This window comes from Pan troglodytes, chromosome 16, assembly GCF_028858775.2.
Source record: "Pan troglodytes isolate AG18354 chromosome 16, NHGRI_mPanTro3-v2.0_pri, whole genome shotgun sequence".
In the NCBI taxonomy this organism is placed as follows: Eukaryota; Metazoa; Chordata; class Mammalia; order Primates; family Hominidae; genus Pan; species Pan troglodytes.
In genome coordinates this window covers 47,367,878-47,381,451 of record NC_072414.2, presented here as the reverse complement: position 1 = coordinate 47,381,451, position 13,574 = coordinate 47,367,878, and the positions used below count along the sequence as shown (strand labels likewise).

The following is a 13,574-nucleotide window of genomic DNA, read 5'->3' as shown; positions in this document are numbered from 1 at the left end:
AGACCCTACCTAGCTTCTGCCATCAGAGGAGACTGGCCGCATTTAGGGTGTTATGGCTGTAGACACAGGGAGGTACTTCTGAAGTTAATTATAAATAGTTCAGTTTTTCCTACCTGTATTAGAAGATGCCATTTTCTTTTTCACCACAGTGTTTTCTGGTTCCATAGGATAACATTGGCTTTTGGAAAACTCACCACGCATAAACCTCTAGAGAGAGTTTGTAGTTTGGTTTGGGTTTGGGTTTTTTTTTTTTTTTTTTTTTTTTTTTTTTCTGAGATGGAGCCTCGCTCTGTTGCCCAGGCTGGAGTGCAGTGGCATGATCTCAGCTCACTGGAACCTCTGCCTCCTGGGTTCAAGTGATTCTCCTGCCTCAGTCTCCCAAGTAGCTGGGATTACAGGCTCCCTCCACCATGCCCAGTTCATTTTTTGCATTTTCAGTAGAGATGGGGTTTCACTATGTTGGCCAGGGTGGTCTTAAACTCCTGACCTCAGGTAATCTGCCTGCCTCGGCCTCCCAAAGTGCTGGGATTACAGGCGTGAGTCACTGCGCCTGGCCTGTTTTTTTTGTTTTTGTTTTTTAAGAGACAGGGTTTCATTCTTATTGCCCAGGCTGGAGTGCAGTGGTGTGATCATGGCTCACTGCTGCCTTAACTTCCTGGGCTCAAGCAATCCTCCTGGCTTAGCCTCTCAAGTAGCTGCGACCACAAGCACACGCCGCCATGTCCAACTTGGTTTTTAAATTTTTCACAGAGATGGGGTCTCACTTTGTTGCCCAGGCTATTCTGGAACTTCTGGGTTCAAGTGATCCTCCCACCTTGGCCTCAAAATACTGGGATTAAAGGATTGAGCCACTGTGCCCAGCTAGAGAGTCAGTTTTTACAGATCTCTTATTTCTGGCTGTTAAGTGTGGATCAGATAGATTTTGAAGCTCTTTGGAAGACCTGGTCAGGATCTGCTTATCAATCACTTATGTCAACATCATATTTACTGCATGAGGAATGCTGTACTCTTCTTTCATCCTGTGGCTTCCTGTGCTTGTGCATTTCAAGATTATGCCACACCAGTGCATCGGTCTCTTCTACTCCACAGTCCACTGCTGTTGGGTAGAAGAAATTTCTTTTCTCTCATACAGGTAGAGCAGATGAAATGACTGTGATTAAATTTTAAATCTTTATTTGTTCTCTGGAGATTAATGAGCCAGAAAGTGAAGCAGTCATTTCAGATAGTTATTTTTCAAGTGTATATTAGTGTCATTCTCTTAAAGGACTTGTATTTTTTTTTCCTTTTTTTTTTTCTTATTTCTGAATCCAGGTAATTGACTGCTCTGACTCAAATGGGGTAACCATAACGTTTGTGATAAATTAAGCCAAATTTAAGTATCATTTTGCAGATTTATACATAGGATATTTTTAACTCGATGTATAATGCTTTAAGAACCTGTTGAACCATATTGTTTAAGTTTTGACTGTTTTTGGTTAGATTTTGTTACTAATGCATATGTTTGAAAGAAAATTCAAATCAGTCAAGGATACCCTTATTGAAGCAGTAAAATTCTATAAGCCGAATTGACCATGATTTCTACCACGGGTGCTGACTTTCAGTTATAGTAATCTATAGATTAATCTTCAGAGTTATATTAATCTGTACAGATTACAGAACTGCTGTAATCTGGGTGACAATCACTTCAAAAATTTACCATAAAATTGGATAAGTTAGTTATAAATGTTCAAGATTCAGTCTGTCTTCTAACATGGTTATAGAATTTATGGCTTATCTGTACTTACTTAGAAATGTTAATTGCATAGGACTAAAACGTTTCAAATAGGACTAAGATTGTTAGAATTTCATCCTTTGAAGGGTACACTGAGTACAAACAATTTTTGAAGCCGTAAGTCAGCTCTCGATGTAATTTTACTTTTATTTTTTATTTTTTTTTTTTTGAGACAGTCTCGCTCTGTCACCAGGCTGGAGTGCAGTGGTGCGATCTCGGCTCACTGCAACATTCGCCTCCCGGGTTCAAGCGATTCCCCTGCCTCATCCTCCCAAGTAGCTGGGACTACAGGTGCATGCCACCATGCCCAGCTAATTTTTGTATTTTTAGTAGAGATGGGGTTTCACCACGTTGGCCAGGATGGTCTTGATCTCTTGATCTCGTGATCCACCCACCTCAGCCTCCCAAAGTGCTGGGATTACAGGCATGAGCCACCGCGCCCAGCTAATAATTTTACCTGTTATAAAAGGTAATCTCTCTTCCTGATTCAGAAAAGCCTTTAGTCCTGCAAGCTCTGGCTAACTTTCTGTCTTTTAAATTCTTCCAGCCAGGCGCGGTGGTTCATGCCTATAATGCCAGCACTTTGGGAGGCTGGAGAGTCGCTTGAACTCAAGAGGCAGAGGTTGTAGTGAGCCGAGATTGCGTCACTGCACTCTAGTCTGGACGACAGAGTGAGACTCCATCTCAAAAAAAAAAATTGTTCCACCATGCTGTAGTTCTCAATTTGATGTAGCTCTCTGCTCTGCGTTTTCTTGCATATGAACCTTGTATTTCCCAATGTTTATACTATTGAAAATACTACCCGGGGGGTTGTATCTGTAGAAGTAAAGACACAAAAGCTTATGGGGTATTATATCTTGAAGATTTAAATTCAGCTTTTAAAGCACTTGACATTTTATTTCTTCTCTTTCAAAAAAAAATGTAGTCATTGAAAGAAAATCTTGCAAGGTGTTGGACACTTACTGAAGCAGAGAAGATGTCCTTTGAAACTCAGAAAACGAACCTTGCTACAGAAAATCAGTATTTAAGAGTATCCCTGGAGAAGGAAGAAAAAGCCTTATCCTCATTACAGGAAGAGTTAAACAAACTAAGAGAACAGATTAGAATATTGGAAGATAAAGGGACAAGTACTGAATTAGTTAAAGAAAATCAGAAACTTAAGCAGCATTTGGAAGAGGAAAAGCAGAAAAAACACAGCTTTCTTAGTCAAAGGGAGACTCTGTTGACAGAAGCAAAGATGCTAAAGAGAGAACTGGAGAGAGAACGACTAGTAACTACGGCTTTAAGGGGGGAACTCCAGCAGTTAAGTGATAGTCAGTTACATGGCAAGTCAGATTCTCCCAATGTATATACTGAAAAAAAGGAAATAGCAATCTTACAAGAAAGACTCACTGAGCTGGAACGGAAGCTAACCTTCGAACAGCAGCGTTCTGATTTGTGGGAAAGATTGTATGTTGAGGCAAAAGATCAAAATGGAAAACAAGGAACAGATGGAAAAAAGAAAGGGGGAAGAGGAAGCCACAGGGCTAAAAATAAGTCAAAGGAAACATTTTTGGGTTCAGTTAAGGAAACATTTGATGCCATGAAGAATTCTACCAAGGAGTTTGTAAGGCATCATAAAGAGAAAATTAAGCAGGCTAAAGAAGCTGTGAAGGAAAATCTGAAAAAATTCTCGGATTCAGTTAAATCCACTTTCAGACACTTTAAAGATACCACCAAGAATATCTTTGATGAAAAGGGTAATAAAAGATTTGGTGCTACAAAAGAAGCAGCTGAAAAACCAAGAACAGTTTTTAGTGACTATTTACATCCACAGTATAAGGCACCTACAGAAAACCATCATAATAGAGGCCCTGCTATGCAAAATGATGGAAGGAAAGAAAAGCCAGTTCACTTTAAAGAATTCAGAAAAAATACAAATTCAAAGAAATGCAGTCCTGGGCATGATTGTAGAGAAAATTCTCATTCTTTCAGAAAGGCTTGTTCTGGTGTATTTGATTGTGCTCAACAAGAGTCCATGAGCCTTTTTAACACAGTGGTGAATCCTATAAGGATGGATGAATTTAGACAGATAATTCAAAGGTACATGTTAAAAGAACTGGATACTTTTTGTCACTGGAATGAACTTGATCAGTTCATCAATAAGTTTTTCCTAAACGGTGTCTTTATACATGATCAGAAGCTCTTCACTGACTTTGTTAATGATGTTAAAGATTATCTTAGAAACATGAAGGAATATGAAGTAGATAATGATGGAGTATTTGAGAAGTTGGATGAATATATATATAGACACTTCTTTGGTCACACTTTTTCCCCTCCATATGGACCCAGGTCGGTTTACATAAAACCGTGTCATTACAGTAGTTTGTAACATTTGTAGATTGGATAGCATTTTTATGATTTGATGAGTTTCTTGTAAGGTTACCGTTTCTAAGAGTTGTGCTTTATTGCCACTGAGAGAATTCAGAATAAATTGAAAGATGGAGTCTAAAAATTATTAGCTGTTACAAATGGAACATTTCATTATAACGTGATCACTTTGACTTGAGCAAATGGTTTAATTTTTATCTTAAAAATCAGTTAAGAATATATAAAATCCTACTTTGGCCAAGTTTGTTTCTTTTCATTATAGTTTATATGAAAAGATCACCTTAAGTGAAATTATTTTCCTTTAATCTTTTATGTATTTATTCACTTTTGGAAGCTAGGAATGAGCAACACAAATTTTACTCTGAAGTCAGAAGAGCTCATATATAATAATTCTAATGTCCCACCTATTTTCACTTGTCCATTCCATGTACCAGCTTAGTTATGATACTTAGTCACATAATTATCTTTGATAAAGGTAGAGGCACAAAGAGGCAAACTAAGCAAGTCAAATTCTAATGTGTGTACTTCATAATAATTTTTTATCCATTTTCATCTTTATATTCTGTAACATGAAACTTACCTAATCTTCAAATGTTAGCTTCATTTTTTACCTTTGAAATACTTAATCTTTCTGAATAAATATAATGTGTCTATAAAATAATGAGACTGATTCTGGTGTCTTTAGTCATTAAGCTGCTATCTAGTCCTATAATGAACAAAGGTGAAGCTGCCTTGAGGAGACAAGTGAAAAATTTTTGCTTCAAAGGAGCTCACAAGCTAAGTAAATAAATGAAATTAAGGTATGGGGCATGGTGGCCTCAGGCTGTCTGGAGGTGTTTGGAAAGGCTTCTTGAGTGAGGTGGCCTTTGAACTGAACTTAGTTTTTAAAGTAGCTTTTGGAAGAGAAATGAGGATTTGCTATGCAGACAGGGAAGGGAATTTCACTTAAAAGGAAGGTCATTTGGAGATGTGAAGATACACTGCTTTAAGGAAGCAGGGTAGAGCTGGAGGATAAGAGATGCAGACCATGAAGGGCCCCATTTTATGCTAAAGGTTTTGTCCTGTAGGACATGGAGAACTTCTGAAGAATTTTCAAGGCGGGTGGGATAAGATTATATTGTATTTTAGATTACAATAGTCCCCCCTTATCTTCAGGATATATGTTCCAAGACCCCCAGTGGATGCTGGAAACCAGGGATAGAACATAATTCTATATATACTATGCATGAATTTCTTTTTCCTTCTTTACAATCTCACACATAGGTTTGTTCTTACCATAGATCTTACCAATCTCAGCATACTTTTATTTCTCTTGAGAACCTTCACCCTTTCACTTAAAGGAGGCACTTTATAGCTTCTCTTTGGCATATCCAAATGCCAGCATCACTGTTGTATTTTGGGGTCATTATTAAGTTACTTAATCATCCTTAATAATCCTTATCTTAGGGATACTTGAACACAAACACTGTGGTAGGATAACAGTATATCTGATTAACAGACTGCTACTAGGTGATTAATGGGTGGGTAGTGTAAATACACGACAAAAGGATGATTCACATCCCATGTGGGATGGAGCAGAACTGCATTATTTCATTACATTACTCAGAACAGGCATATAATTGAAAACTTACGAATTTTTTTTTTTAATTATTTGAGATGGAATCTTGCTTTGTCAGCCAGGCTGGAGTGCAGTGACACGATCTCAGCTCACTGCAACCTCTGTCTCCTGGGTTCAGGTGATTCTCCTCCCTAGTCTCCCAAGTAGCTGGGACTATAGGCACGTGCCACCACACCCGGCTAATTTTCATATTTTTAGTAGAGATGGGGTTTCACCATGTTGGCCAGGCTGTTCTTGAAATCCTGACCTCAAGTGATCCACACATGTCTACCTCCCAAAGTGCTGGGATTACAGTCGTGAGCCACTGTGCCCCGCCTAAAACTGATGAATTATTTCTGAAATTTTCTATTTAACATTTTCAGACCACAGTTGACCACAGGTAACGGAAACCTCAATCACAGAAAGTAAAGCCATGGATACGGTGGGACTAATGTATTGGTAGCAGCCTAGAGGATTGATGGGAAAGGTGTGAAGCTAGAAGGTGGTCAGTATAATACAGACATGAGCTGATGAGCATCTAAACTGGGACAATACTAGTAGGAGAGGAAAGGAAAAAACATTTGGAAAATAGTAACATTGATATTTCTTGTGAAGGAGAAGTAGAAAGTAACAGTGACTTCTAGATTTCTGGGTTGGGTCATCTGTTGTTGGATAGTAGTACCACTGAGATAGGGAATTCAAGGTTTGGGGCAAGGGTAATTGGAGATGAGAATTGTGTTTGGAGGTAACTACTGACATTCAAGTGGAGAGGGTTAGTTGGCAGTTAGTTCTATGGTCATCTCTTTTGCCGAGACTGTATATTTATCAGACTCCTGGGAGAACACCAACATCCATGGGGTTGTAGGGAAGGCTAAGGACAAGAGTGGGGAGTGGTATCTTGAAAATCCAAAAGCCATCTCAAGTAAAAGGAATAAATGTGTCATGCTTTTTAAAAAGTTGATGTGCGGAAAATGTTTTCTTGGCTTGGAAACTGGGCGGCCAGGGGATGACAGTATGGACTTCCAGTGAAGTAGTGACGGAAGCCTGATCATAGACATTAAGGAAAGCGGTGTAGGTGTTGTGAGCTTTTGCTGTAAGAAAAAGTTGAGACTTTTGTTTTGCTTTGTTTGTGAGAGATGTGTATGTATTTCTGCTGAGTGATAAAGCCAGCGGGGAGGGACTGATTTTTATAGGAAAGGAGGAAAAATAATGGAAACACATCTCATTATTTTATTGTCACATTTCTTTTCTTTGTTATCTTTTGAGTGTTTCCCTTTTTTGCCAGTAGAGTTATTGTCTATTTTTTCTTTCTATAGGACAAAAAAACTAATACAGACTCCTTTATTTTTATATGGATATACTAGGATTGTAATTCAGATATTTAATATCTTTTATCAGTGTTCAGATCATAGATTAATGGAGAAAACATTTAAAATTGTTTTAAATTTAAATACATTGAACTCTAACATAGATGAAAAATGTGTTTACTGCTTTCAGTCGACCTGATAAAAAGCAACGTATGGTAAATATTGAAAACTCCAGGCATCGAAAACAAGAGCAGAAGCACCTTCAGCCACAGCCTTATAAAAGGGAAGGTAAATGGCATAAATATGGTCGCACTAATGGAAGACAAATGGCAAATCTTGAAATAGAATTGGGGCAATTACCTTTTGATCCTCAATACTGATTCACAATTGAGTTAAATTAGACAACTGTAAGAGAAAAATTTATGCTTTGTATAATGTTTGGTATTGAAACTAATGAAATTACCAAGATGACAATGTCTTTTCTTTTGTTTCTAAGTATCAGTTTGATAACTTTATATTATTCCTCAGAAGCATTAGTTAAAAGTCTACTAACCTGCATTTTCCTGTAGTTTAGCTTTGTTGAATTTTTTTTGACACTGGAAATGATCAACTGTAGTTTTATTAAGGAAGCCAGGCATGCAACAGATTTTGTGCATGAAATGAGACTTCCTTCCAGTGTAAGAGCTTAAAGCAAGCTCAATCATACATGACAAAGTGTAATTAACACTGATGTTTGTGTTAAATTTGCAGCAGAGCTTGAGAAAAGTACATTGTTCTGGAATTTCATCATTAACATTTTATAATCTTACACTCACTTCTTGTCTTTTTGTGGGTTCAAGAGCCCTCTGACTTGTGAAGAATTTGCTGCCCTCTTAAGAGCTTGCTGACTTGTTTTCTTGTGAAATTTTTTGCACATCTGAATATCGTGGAAGAAACAATAAAACTACACCGTGAGGAAAACTAAAGGTCTTTATTTAAAATCTGGCATTGTATTAACATGTAATTTTATACTATGTGGTATTTTATACATTTCCTCAGTAGTGATATTTGGTAAAGCAGTTCATACAGCTTTTTTCTAAGTTCCATGAATCTTACCCAGTGTTTACCGAAGTATTTAAGCAGCATCTGAATATTTCCACCCAGCAATGTTAATTTATCTAGGAAAGTTCAGAATTTCATCTTCATGTTGAATTTCCCTTTTAACTTCCGTTCATAGACATATACGTGACTTCCAATTCGACCCTCTGGCAAGTGAGTGTGGAAGAAAACAGCAGTTCTTTTATAATTGCTTGAAATTAGGAAAGCGCTTATTTCCTAGAAGCAAATAAATGTTTAAGTAAATAAAGGCTACATTTTGCTGAGTACTGTTTCAGTCAATTTTAGAATTGCCTATTCTAATTGCTGTCTACAACTTTTTGCTTAATAAAAGAATTAACTTATAGGAAGTAAAATACTTTGATAGTTACAGAACTGGGGCTAATTTTGACTGGAGAAAAGACTAATTATGAAATGTGGGTTGAAACAGACCATAAAAAGGTTATATTATCTATTTACCTGAGGGTTTCCTAAACCTGGGGTAAAATTAAAATACTGAGTTTTCCTCTTTTTCATGTTTACTTACCTCTTCCAAAATGCTGAAGGTGATCAAGTGAGTAGGCAATGATGCATCATCATGAAACTCTCTATGTAACCAGTTTAAGGGATTTAGGTAAAATACATCTGCTTCATCAAGATAATGACTTTTTCCAGTCAGGTCTGGGGGGCACTGGAGAAATCTCATGGGAAGTGGGCAGTGAACATGGCTATGAAAAGAAAAGTTACCATAATAAGTACAAGTAAAACATGAAAGTTTTCATTAGTCTTAAGATATGTCATTTATACTTAGCAAAATGTGAAATCTGAATCTGTAAACTGTGTTGCAGTTAAGTGAAGAAGCAAGCCTTTAACTCATTTTCTCAAAGATAAAAAAACATGATTCTTATACCATGTACCTATGCAGCAGCAGCAGTATAACCTATAAGCCCAAACTAGTGCATAGAAGTCCATTTCAAGGAGGGAAGTAGGTCAGTAGGGGGACTCAACATTCTGTAGCATTGGTATTCTGTTCCAGAAACATAAATGGTCCTCAGGATCAGGTAAGTTAACTTGTTAATAGGAGAGTAATTCTCCATAGGTGTATTTGATAAAGTAGGAAACTGTGGTCATAATCAGAAAGGATTCTTTCTCTCTTCCCTTTCTGCTCTGATAGGGGATGGATCACATACTTACATGGCAAGTTTTTTTTTTTGAAGACAAGAGTTTCGCTCTCGTCACCCAGGCTGGAGTGCAATGGCGCAATCTCAGCTCACTGCAACCTCCACCTCCCAGCAATTCTCCTGTCTCAGCCTCCCAAGTAGCTGGGATTACAGGCGCCCACCAACCACGCCTGGCTGATTTTTGTATTTTTTTAGTAGAGACGGGGTTTCACCATGTTGGCCAGGCTGGTCCTGAACTCCTAACCTCAGGTGATCCACCCGCCTCAGCCTTCCAAAGTGCTGGGATTACAGGTGTGAGCCACCACGCCCAGCCACATGGCAAGTTTGAAGTGTTTTTTTTTTATTTTTTTTATTTAAGATTGAGAAGTAGAGAGCAACATATGTCCATTGATTAACATCCAAATAAGTAATGGTTTTATTGTGGCATAGAAAGACTAGAGTAGGCCGGGTGCAGTGGCTTATGCCTGTAATCCCAGAACTTTGGGAGGCCAAGGCATGTGGATCACTGGAGGTCAGGAGTTCAAGACCAGCCTGGCCAACATGGTGAAACCCTGTATCTACTAAAAGTACAAAAATTAGCCGGGCATGGTGGTATGTGCCTGTAGTTCCAGCTACTTAAGAGGCTGAGGCAGGACAATTTCTTGAACCCAGAAGACGGAGGTTGCAGTGAGCTGAGATCATATGCCACTGCACTCCAGCCTGGGCGACAGAGCAAGAGTCTGTCTCAAAACAAAAAAAAAGATTAGAGTATAAAAAAGATGGATTCATTTCTAATACCAGTTATGACAATTTAAGCCAGTTACTTAGGTCATGCAAAAAGCCATGTTTATAATTGCCTTAGGAAAAATTAAACCTCACTGATACAAACATTTAAAATTTCCAGTTAGAAATGAAGTTAATAATTATGCAGGAGGTTTATTTATGAAATGCATAAAAATTAAATGTACACAAGACCTAATAGTGATTTATTTATTGGAAATGAAGGTCTTGTTTCAAAGGGAAGCAGAAATTCCTCAGAAAAAGCTGCCGGCCTACTCTAGTCTTTCTATGCCACAGTAAAGCCATTACTTATTTGGATGTTAATCAAGGGACATATGTTGCTCTCTACTTCCAAGTCTGATGCAAAATAGGCATCAGACTTTCCTCTCTTGTGTGCTTTGAAAAGGTGTGGAGAACTTGGTGAACTATTCAAAGCCTAAGACATCAACTGACTACAATTAAGTATAAAGAACATCTTGGTACCTCTAGGATTCCTGTTCTCCTCAGTATTATCCCTAATGTGAGCACGGAGAGTGAATGTCCCTTTTTCAGCCACATATACATATAGTAGGGAATCCTCAAGTTGAAAGGATACTTGATGTCTTCCTTTTAGCCTGTGGTTTTTGCTAGGATCTCCATTTTTCTAAACTGTATATTAATTACTGGCATTAATGATTAGTTAAATAGGAGTATTCCAAGTGTTAAATTCCCCTAAAATGATAACCACTGTAATTAAATTAATTGAACGTGCATAGGAGACATTAACTCCAGATTGTTTAAAGCCAGACTGAGTTAAATAGTTATAGATTTTATGTATTTATTTATTTATTTTTAGGTAGAGTCTCGCTCTGTCGCCCAGGTTGGAGTGCAATGGTATGACCTCAGCTCACTGCAACCTCCGCCTCCCGAGTAGCTAGGACTACAGGCATGCGCCACAACACCTGGCCAATTTTTTTTGTATTTTAGTAGAGTCAGGGGTTCACCATGTGGCCCAGGCTAGTCTCATACTCCTGAGCTCAGGCAATCTGCCCGCCTTGGCCTCACAAAGTGCTAGGATTACAGGCGTGAGCCACAACGCCCAGCCTGGTATATAATTTTCTGTAGGAAATCTGGCTCCTTTGCCCCTATATCATTACTGGGTAATTAGTAACTAATACAGCTTCCTGAAATAAAGCACAGGAACAAATGGATGTCTTTTTAAAGGCCATACATAGTTGAGGCAATTTTAGTATATTTCCCAGAAACACTTAATTCAAGCATTAGAATATCATCTAGTCGCATTCCCTAATTTTTTACAGGTGAGACAACTGATGTCCAAAGAGATTAAAAATCTAGTTTAAGGCCGGGTGCGGTGGCTCACGCCTGTAATCCCAGCACTTTGGGGAGGCTGAAGTGGGCGGATCACCTGAGGTCGGGAGTTCGAGATCAGCCTGACCAACATGGAGAAACCCTGTCTCTAATAAAAATACAAAATTAGCCGGGCATGGTGGCACATGCCTGTAATCTTAGCTACTCAGGAGGCTGAGGCAGGAGAATTGCTTGAACCCGGGAGGCAGAGGTTGTAGTGAGCCAAGATCACGCCATTGCACTCCAGCCTGGGCAACAAGAGCAAAACTCCATCTAAAAAAAAAAAAGTCTAGTTTAAGATGAGGGCAATAATCCAGTAGTAAATCTGGACTAAAATCCATGTTTTTTTTTTGTTTTTTGTTTTTTGTTTTTTTTTTTCGGAGACAGAGTCTTGCTCTGTTGCCCAGGCTGGAGTGCAGTGGTGCAATCTCGGCTCACTGCAAACTCCGCCTCCTGGGTTCATGCCATTCTCCTGCCTCAGCCTCCCGAGTAGCTGGAACTACAGGCACCTGCCACCACGCCCGGCTAATTTTTTGTATTTTTAGTAGAGACGGGGTTTCACCAGCTTAGCCAGGATGGTCTCGATCTTCTGACCTTGTGATCCACCCGCCTCAGCCTCCCAAAGTACTGGGATTACAGGCGTGAGCCACGGCGCCCGGCCTAAAATCCATGTTTTAAGATTAATTCAAATTGTGTAAAGATGTATCACAGAGATTTGTAGTAAGGTAAGTAATACATGAGTTTCTTTACTAAGAAGACTATCAGATACCTACAAATTGTTTTATACTGATTTAAATCAGAATTAGGTATAAGTAAATTGTTTTTAAAGAATAATAAAGTTTACGGCCGAGCACGGTGGCTCACACCTGTAATCCCAGCACTTTGGGAGGCCAAGGCAGGCAGATCACGAGGTCAGGAGACCGAGACTACCCTGGCTAACACGGTGAAACCCCATCTCTACTAAAAATAGAAAAAATTAGCCGGGCATGGTGGCAGGCACCTGTGGTCCCAGCTACTCGGGAGGCTGAGGCAGGAGAATGGCGTGAACCTGGGAGGCGGAGCTTGCAGTGAGCCGAGATGGCGCCACTGCACTCCAGCCTGGGCAATAGAACAGACTCCGTCTCAAAAAAAAAAAAAAAAAAAAAGAAAAAGAAAAAGTTTATTTAAAACATTTTCTTTGACACAGTTCAAGTGGTTTTTAAAATCCATCAGTGAATAAATATGTGGAAGTTTAAAATTTATCATTTGATCAGTGACCAATTAATTCAAATCCAGGAATCTGAAAGGGAATTTTAAAGTAGTCAGTTTCAGTTTCTTAACAGCATATAGTGGAACATCTTTTATTACCTGTAATAAGGAGTAGAGTGGCAAGGCATCATTATAAATATTGAAGCTGAAGATTTATTGGGATTGTTGTAACAGACTTTTTGAATATGACTCATGACATCAAGAGTACCTCGTTGATGAACTAAACCAGTATAAAGGGCGAGGAACAAATTTGATAAAAACAGGAAACTTAGAGCTGGTTTCTTCCATGTTTTCAGGTGGGTTAATGAGTATCCTATATGAAGATAGACATATTGAATCTTAACACTGACAATCTTGTTATGTTAACTGCAAATACATCTGTAATTTTTAATGGAAATAGCAAAAACTGTAATACTGTTATAGACAAATAAGAAATAAGCAATAAGTCATATCTCTGACCATTCACTATTGTCATCTAGGTCTTGACTTTTTCTAGTAAAAGGTATTGAGGTATAGTGGAAAGATATGGTTATGGAGTCCAACAGGTCCAGATTTGAATTCCAGTTCTAGCACAAGTCGTTTTACTTTGCTGGTCATTGGGATAATAGTACCTTATTCAAGTGTTAGAAAAAATGTCCAGTGACTGCCCTGGTACACAGTAGTTGCTAAATAAATAGGACTTTTAATTATTCCATTTACCTACCTCTTTAATCTCCCAAGCACTAATAATTGGTATTTTAGTGTGTAATACGAGTTTCAATAATGTGTCCTCTTAGGAAAATAAGCCATTGGGCACCTGGGAGATTTTCCATAAGTATATGAGTGGAAGAAAAGGTGCTATGTCTTACATTTTTTTCCCCACAACAGTGGGAAATTTTGTTTTCCCACTACAGTCAGGCAATTTGGAGATGCTGAACAAT

The 13,574-nt window shown here is 38.5% G+C and overlaps 2 protein-coding genes across 12 annotated transcripts in view; one reads left to right on the top strand and one right to left on the bottom strand.

Moving 5' to 3' along the window:
• CCPG1 (cell cycle progression 1) overlaps window positions 1–13,574 on the top strand; it is a 91,705-nt gene that overhangs the window by 45,225 nt on the left and 32,906 nt on the right. For 2 of the 10 annotated variants that reach the window (XR_010151336.1, XM_054666800.2), the window contains exons 8-9: window positions 2,697–4,102; window positions 7,236–7,333. Coding sequence is in view for 6 of the 10 variants with exons in the window: in XM_054666800.2 (XP_054522775.1) it covers window positions 2,697–4,102; window positions 7,236–7,333 (1,504 nt within the window). In the remaining 4 variants the exon portion in view is untranslated. 10 annotated transcript variants of the gene reach the window in all.
• Window positions 7,997–13,574, bottom strand: part of PIGB (phosphatidylinositol glycan anchor biosynthesis class B) — a 36,626-nt gene continuing 31,048 nt past the window's right edge. For both annotated transcript variants that reach the window (XM_054667548.2, XM_054667549.2), the window contains 3 exons: window positions 12,754–12,967; window positions 8,667–8,847; window positions 7,997–8,359 (listed from right to left, as the gene is read on the bottom strand). In XM_054667548.2, coding sequence (XP_054523523.1) covers window positions 8,213–8,359; window positions 8,667–8,847; window positions 12,754–12,967 — 542 coding nt within the window. In that variant the 3' untranslated portion in view covers window positions 7,997–8,212. The remainder of the gene's footprint in view (window positions 8,360–8,666; window positions 8,848–12,753; window positions 12,968–13,574) is intronic.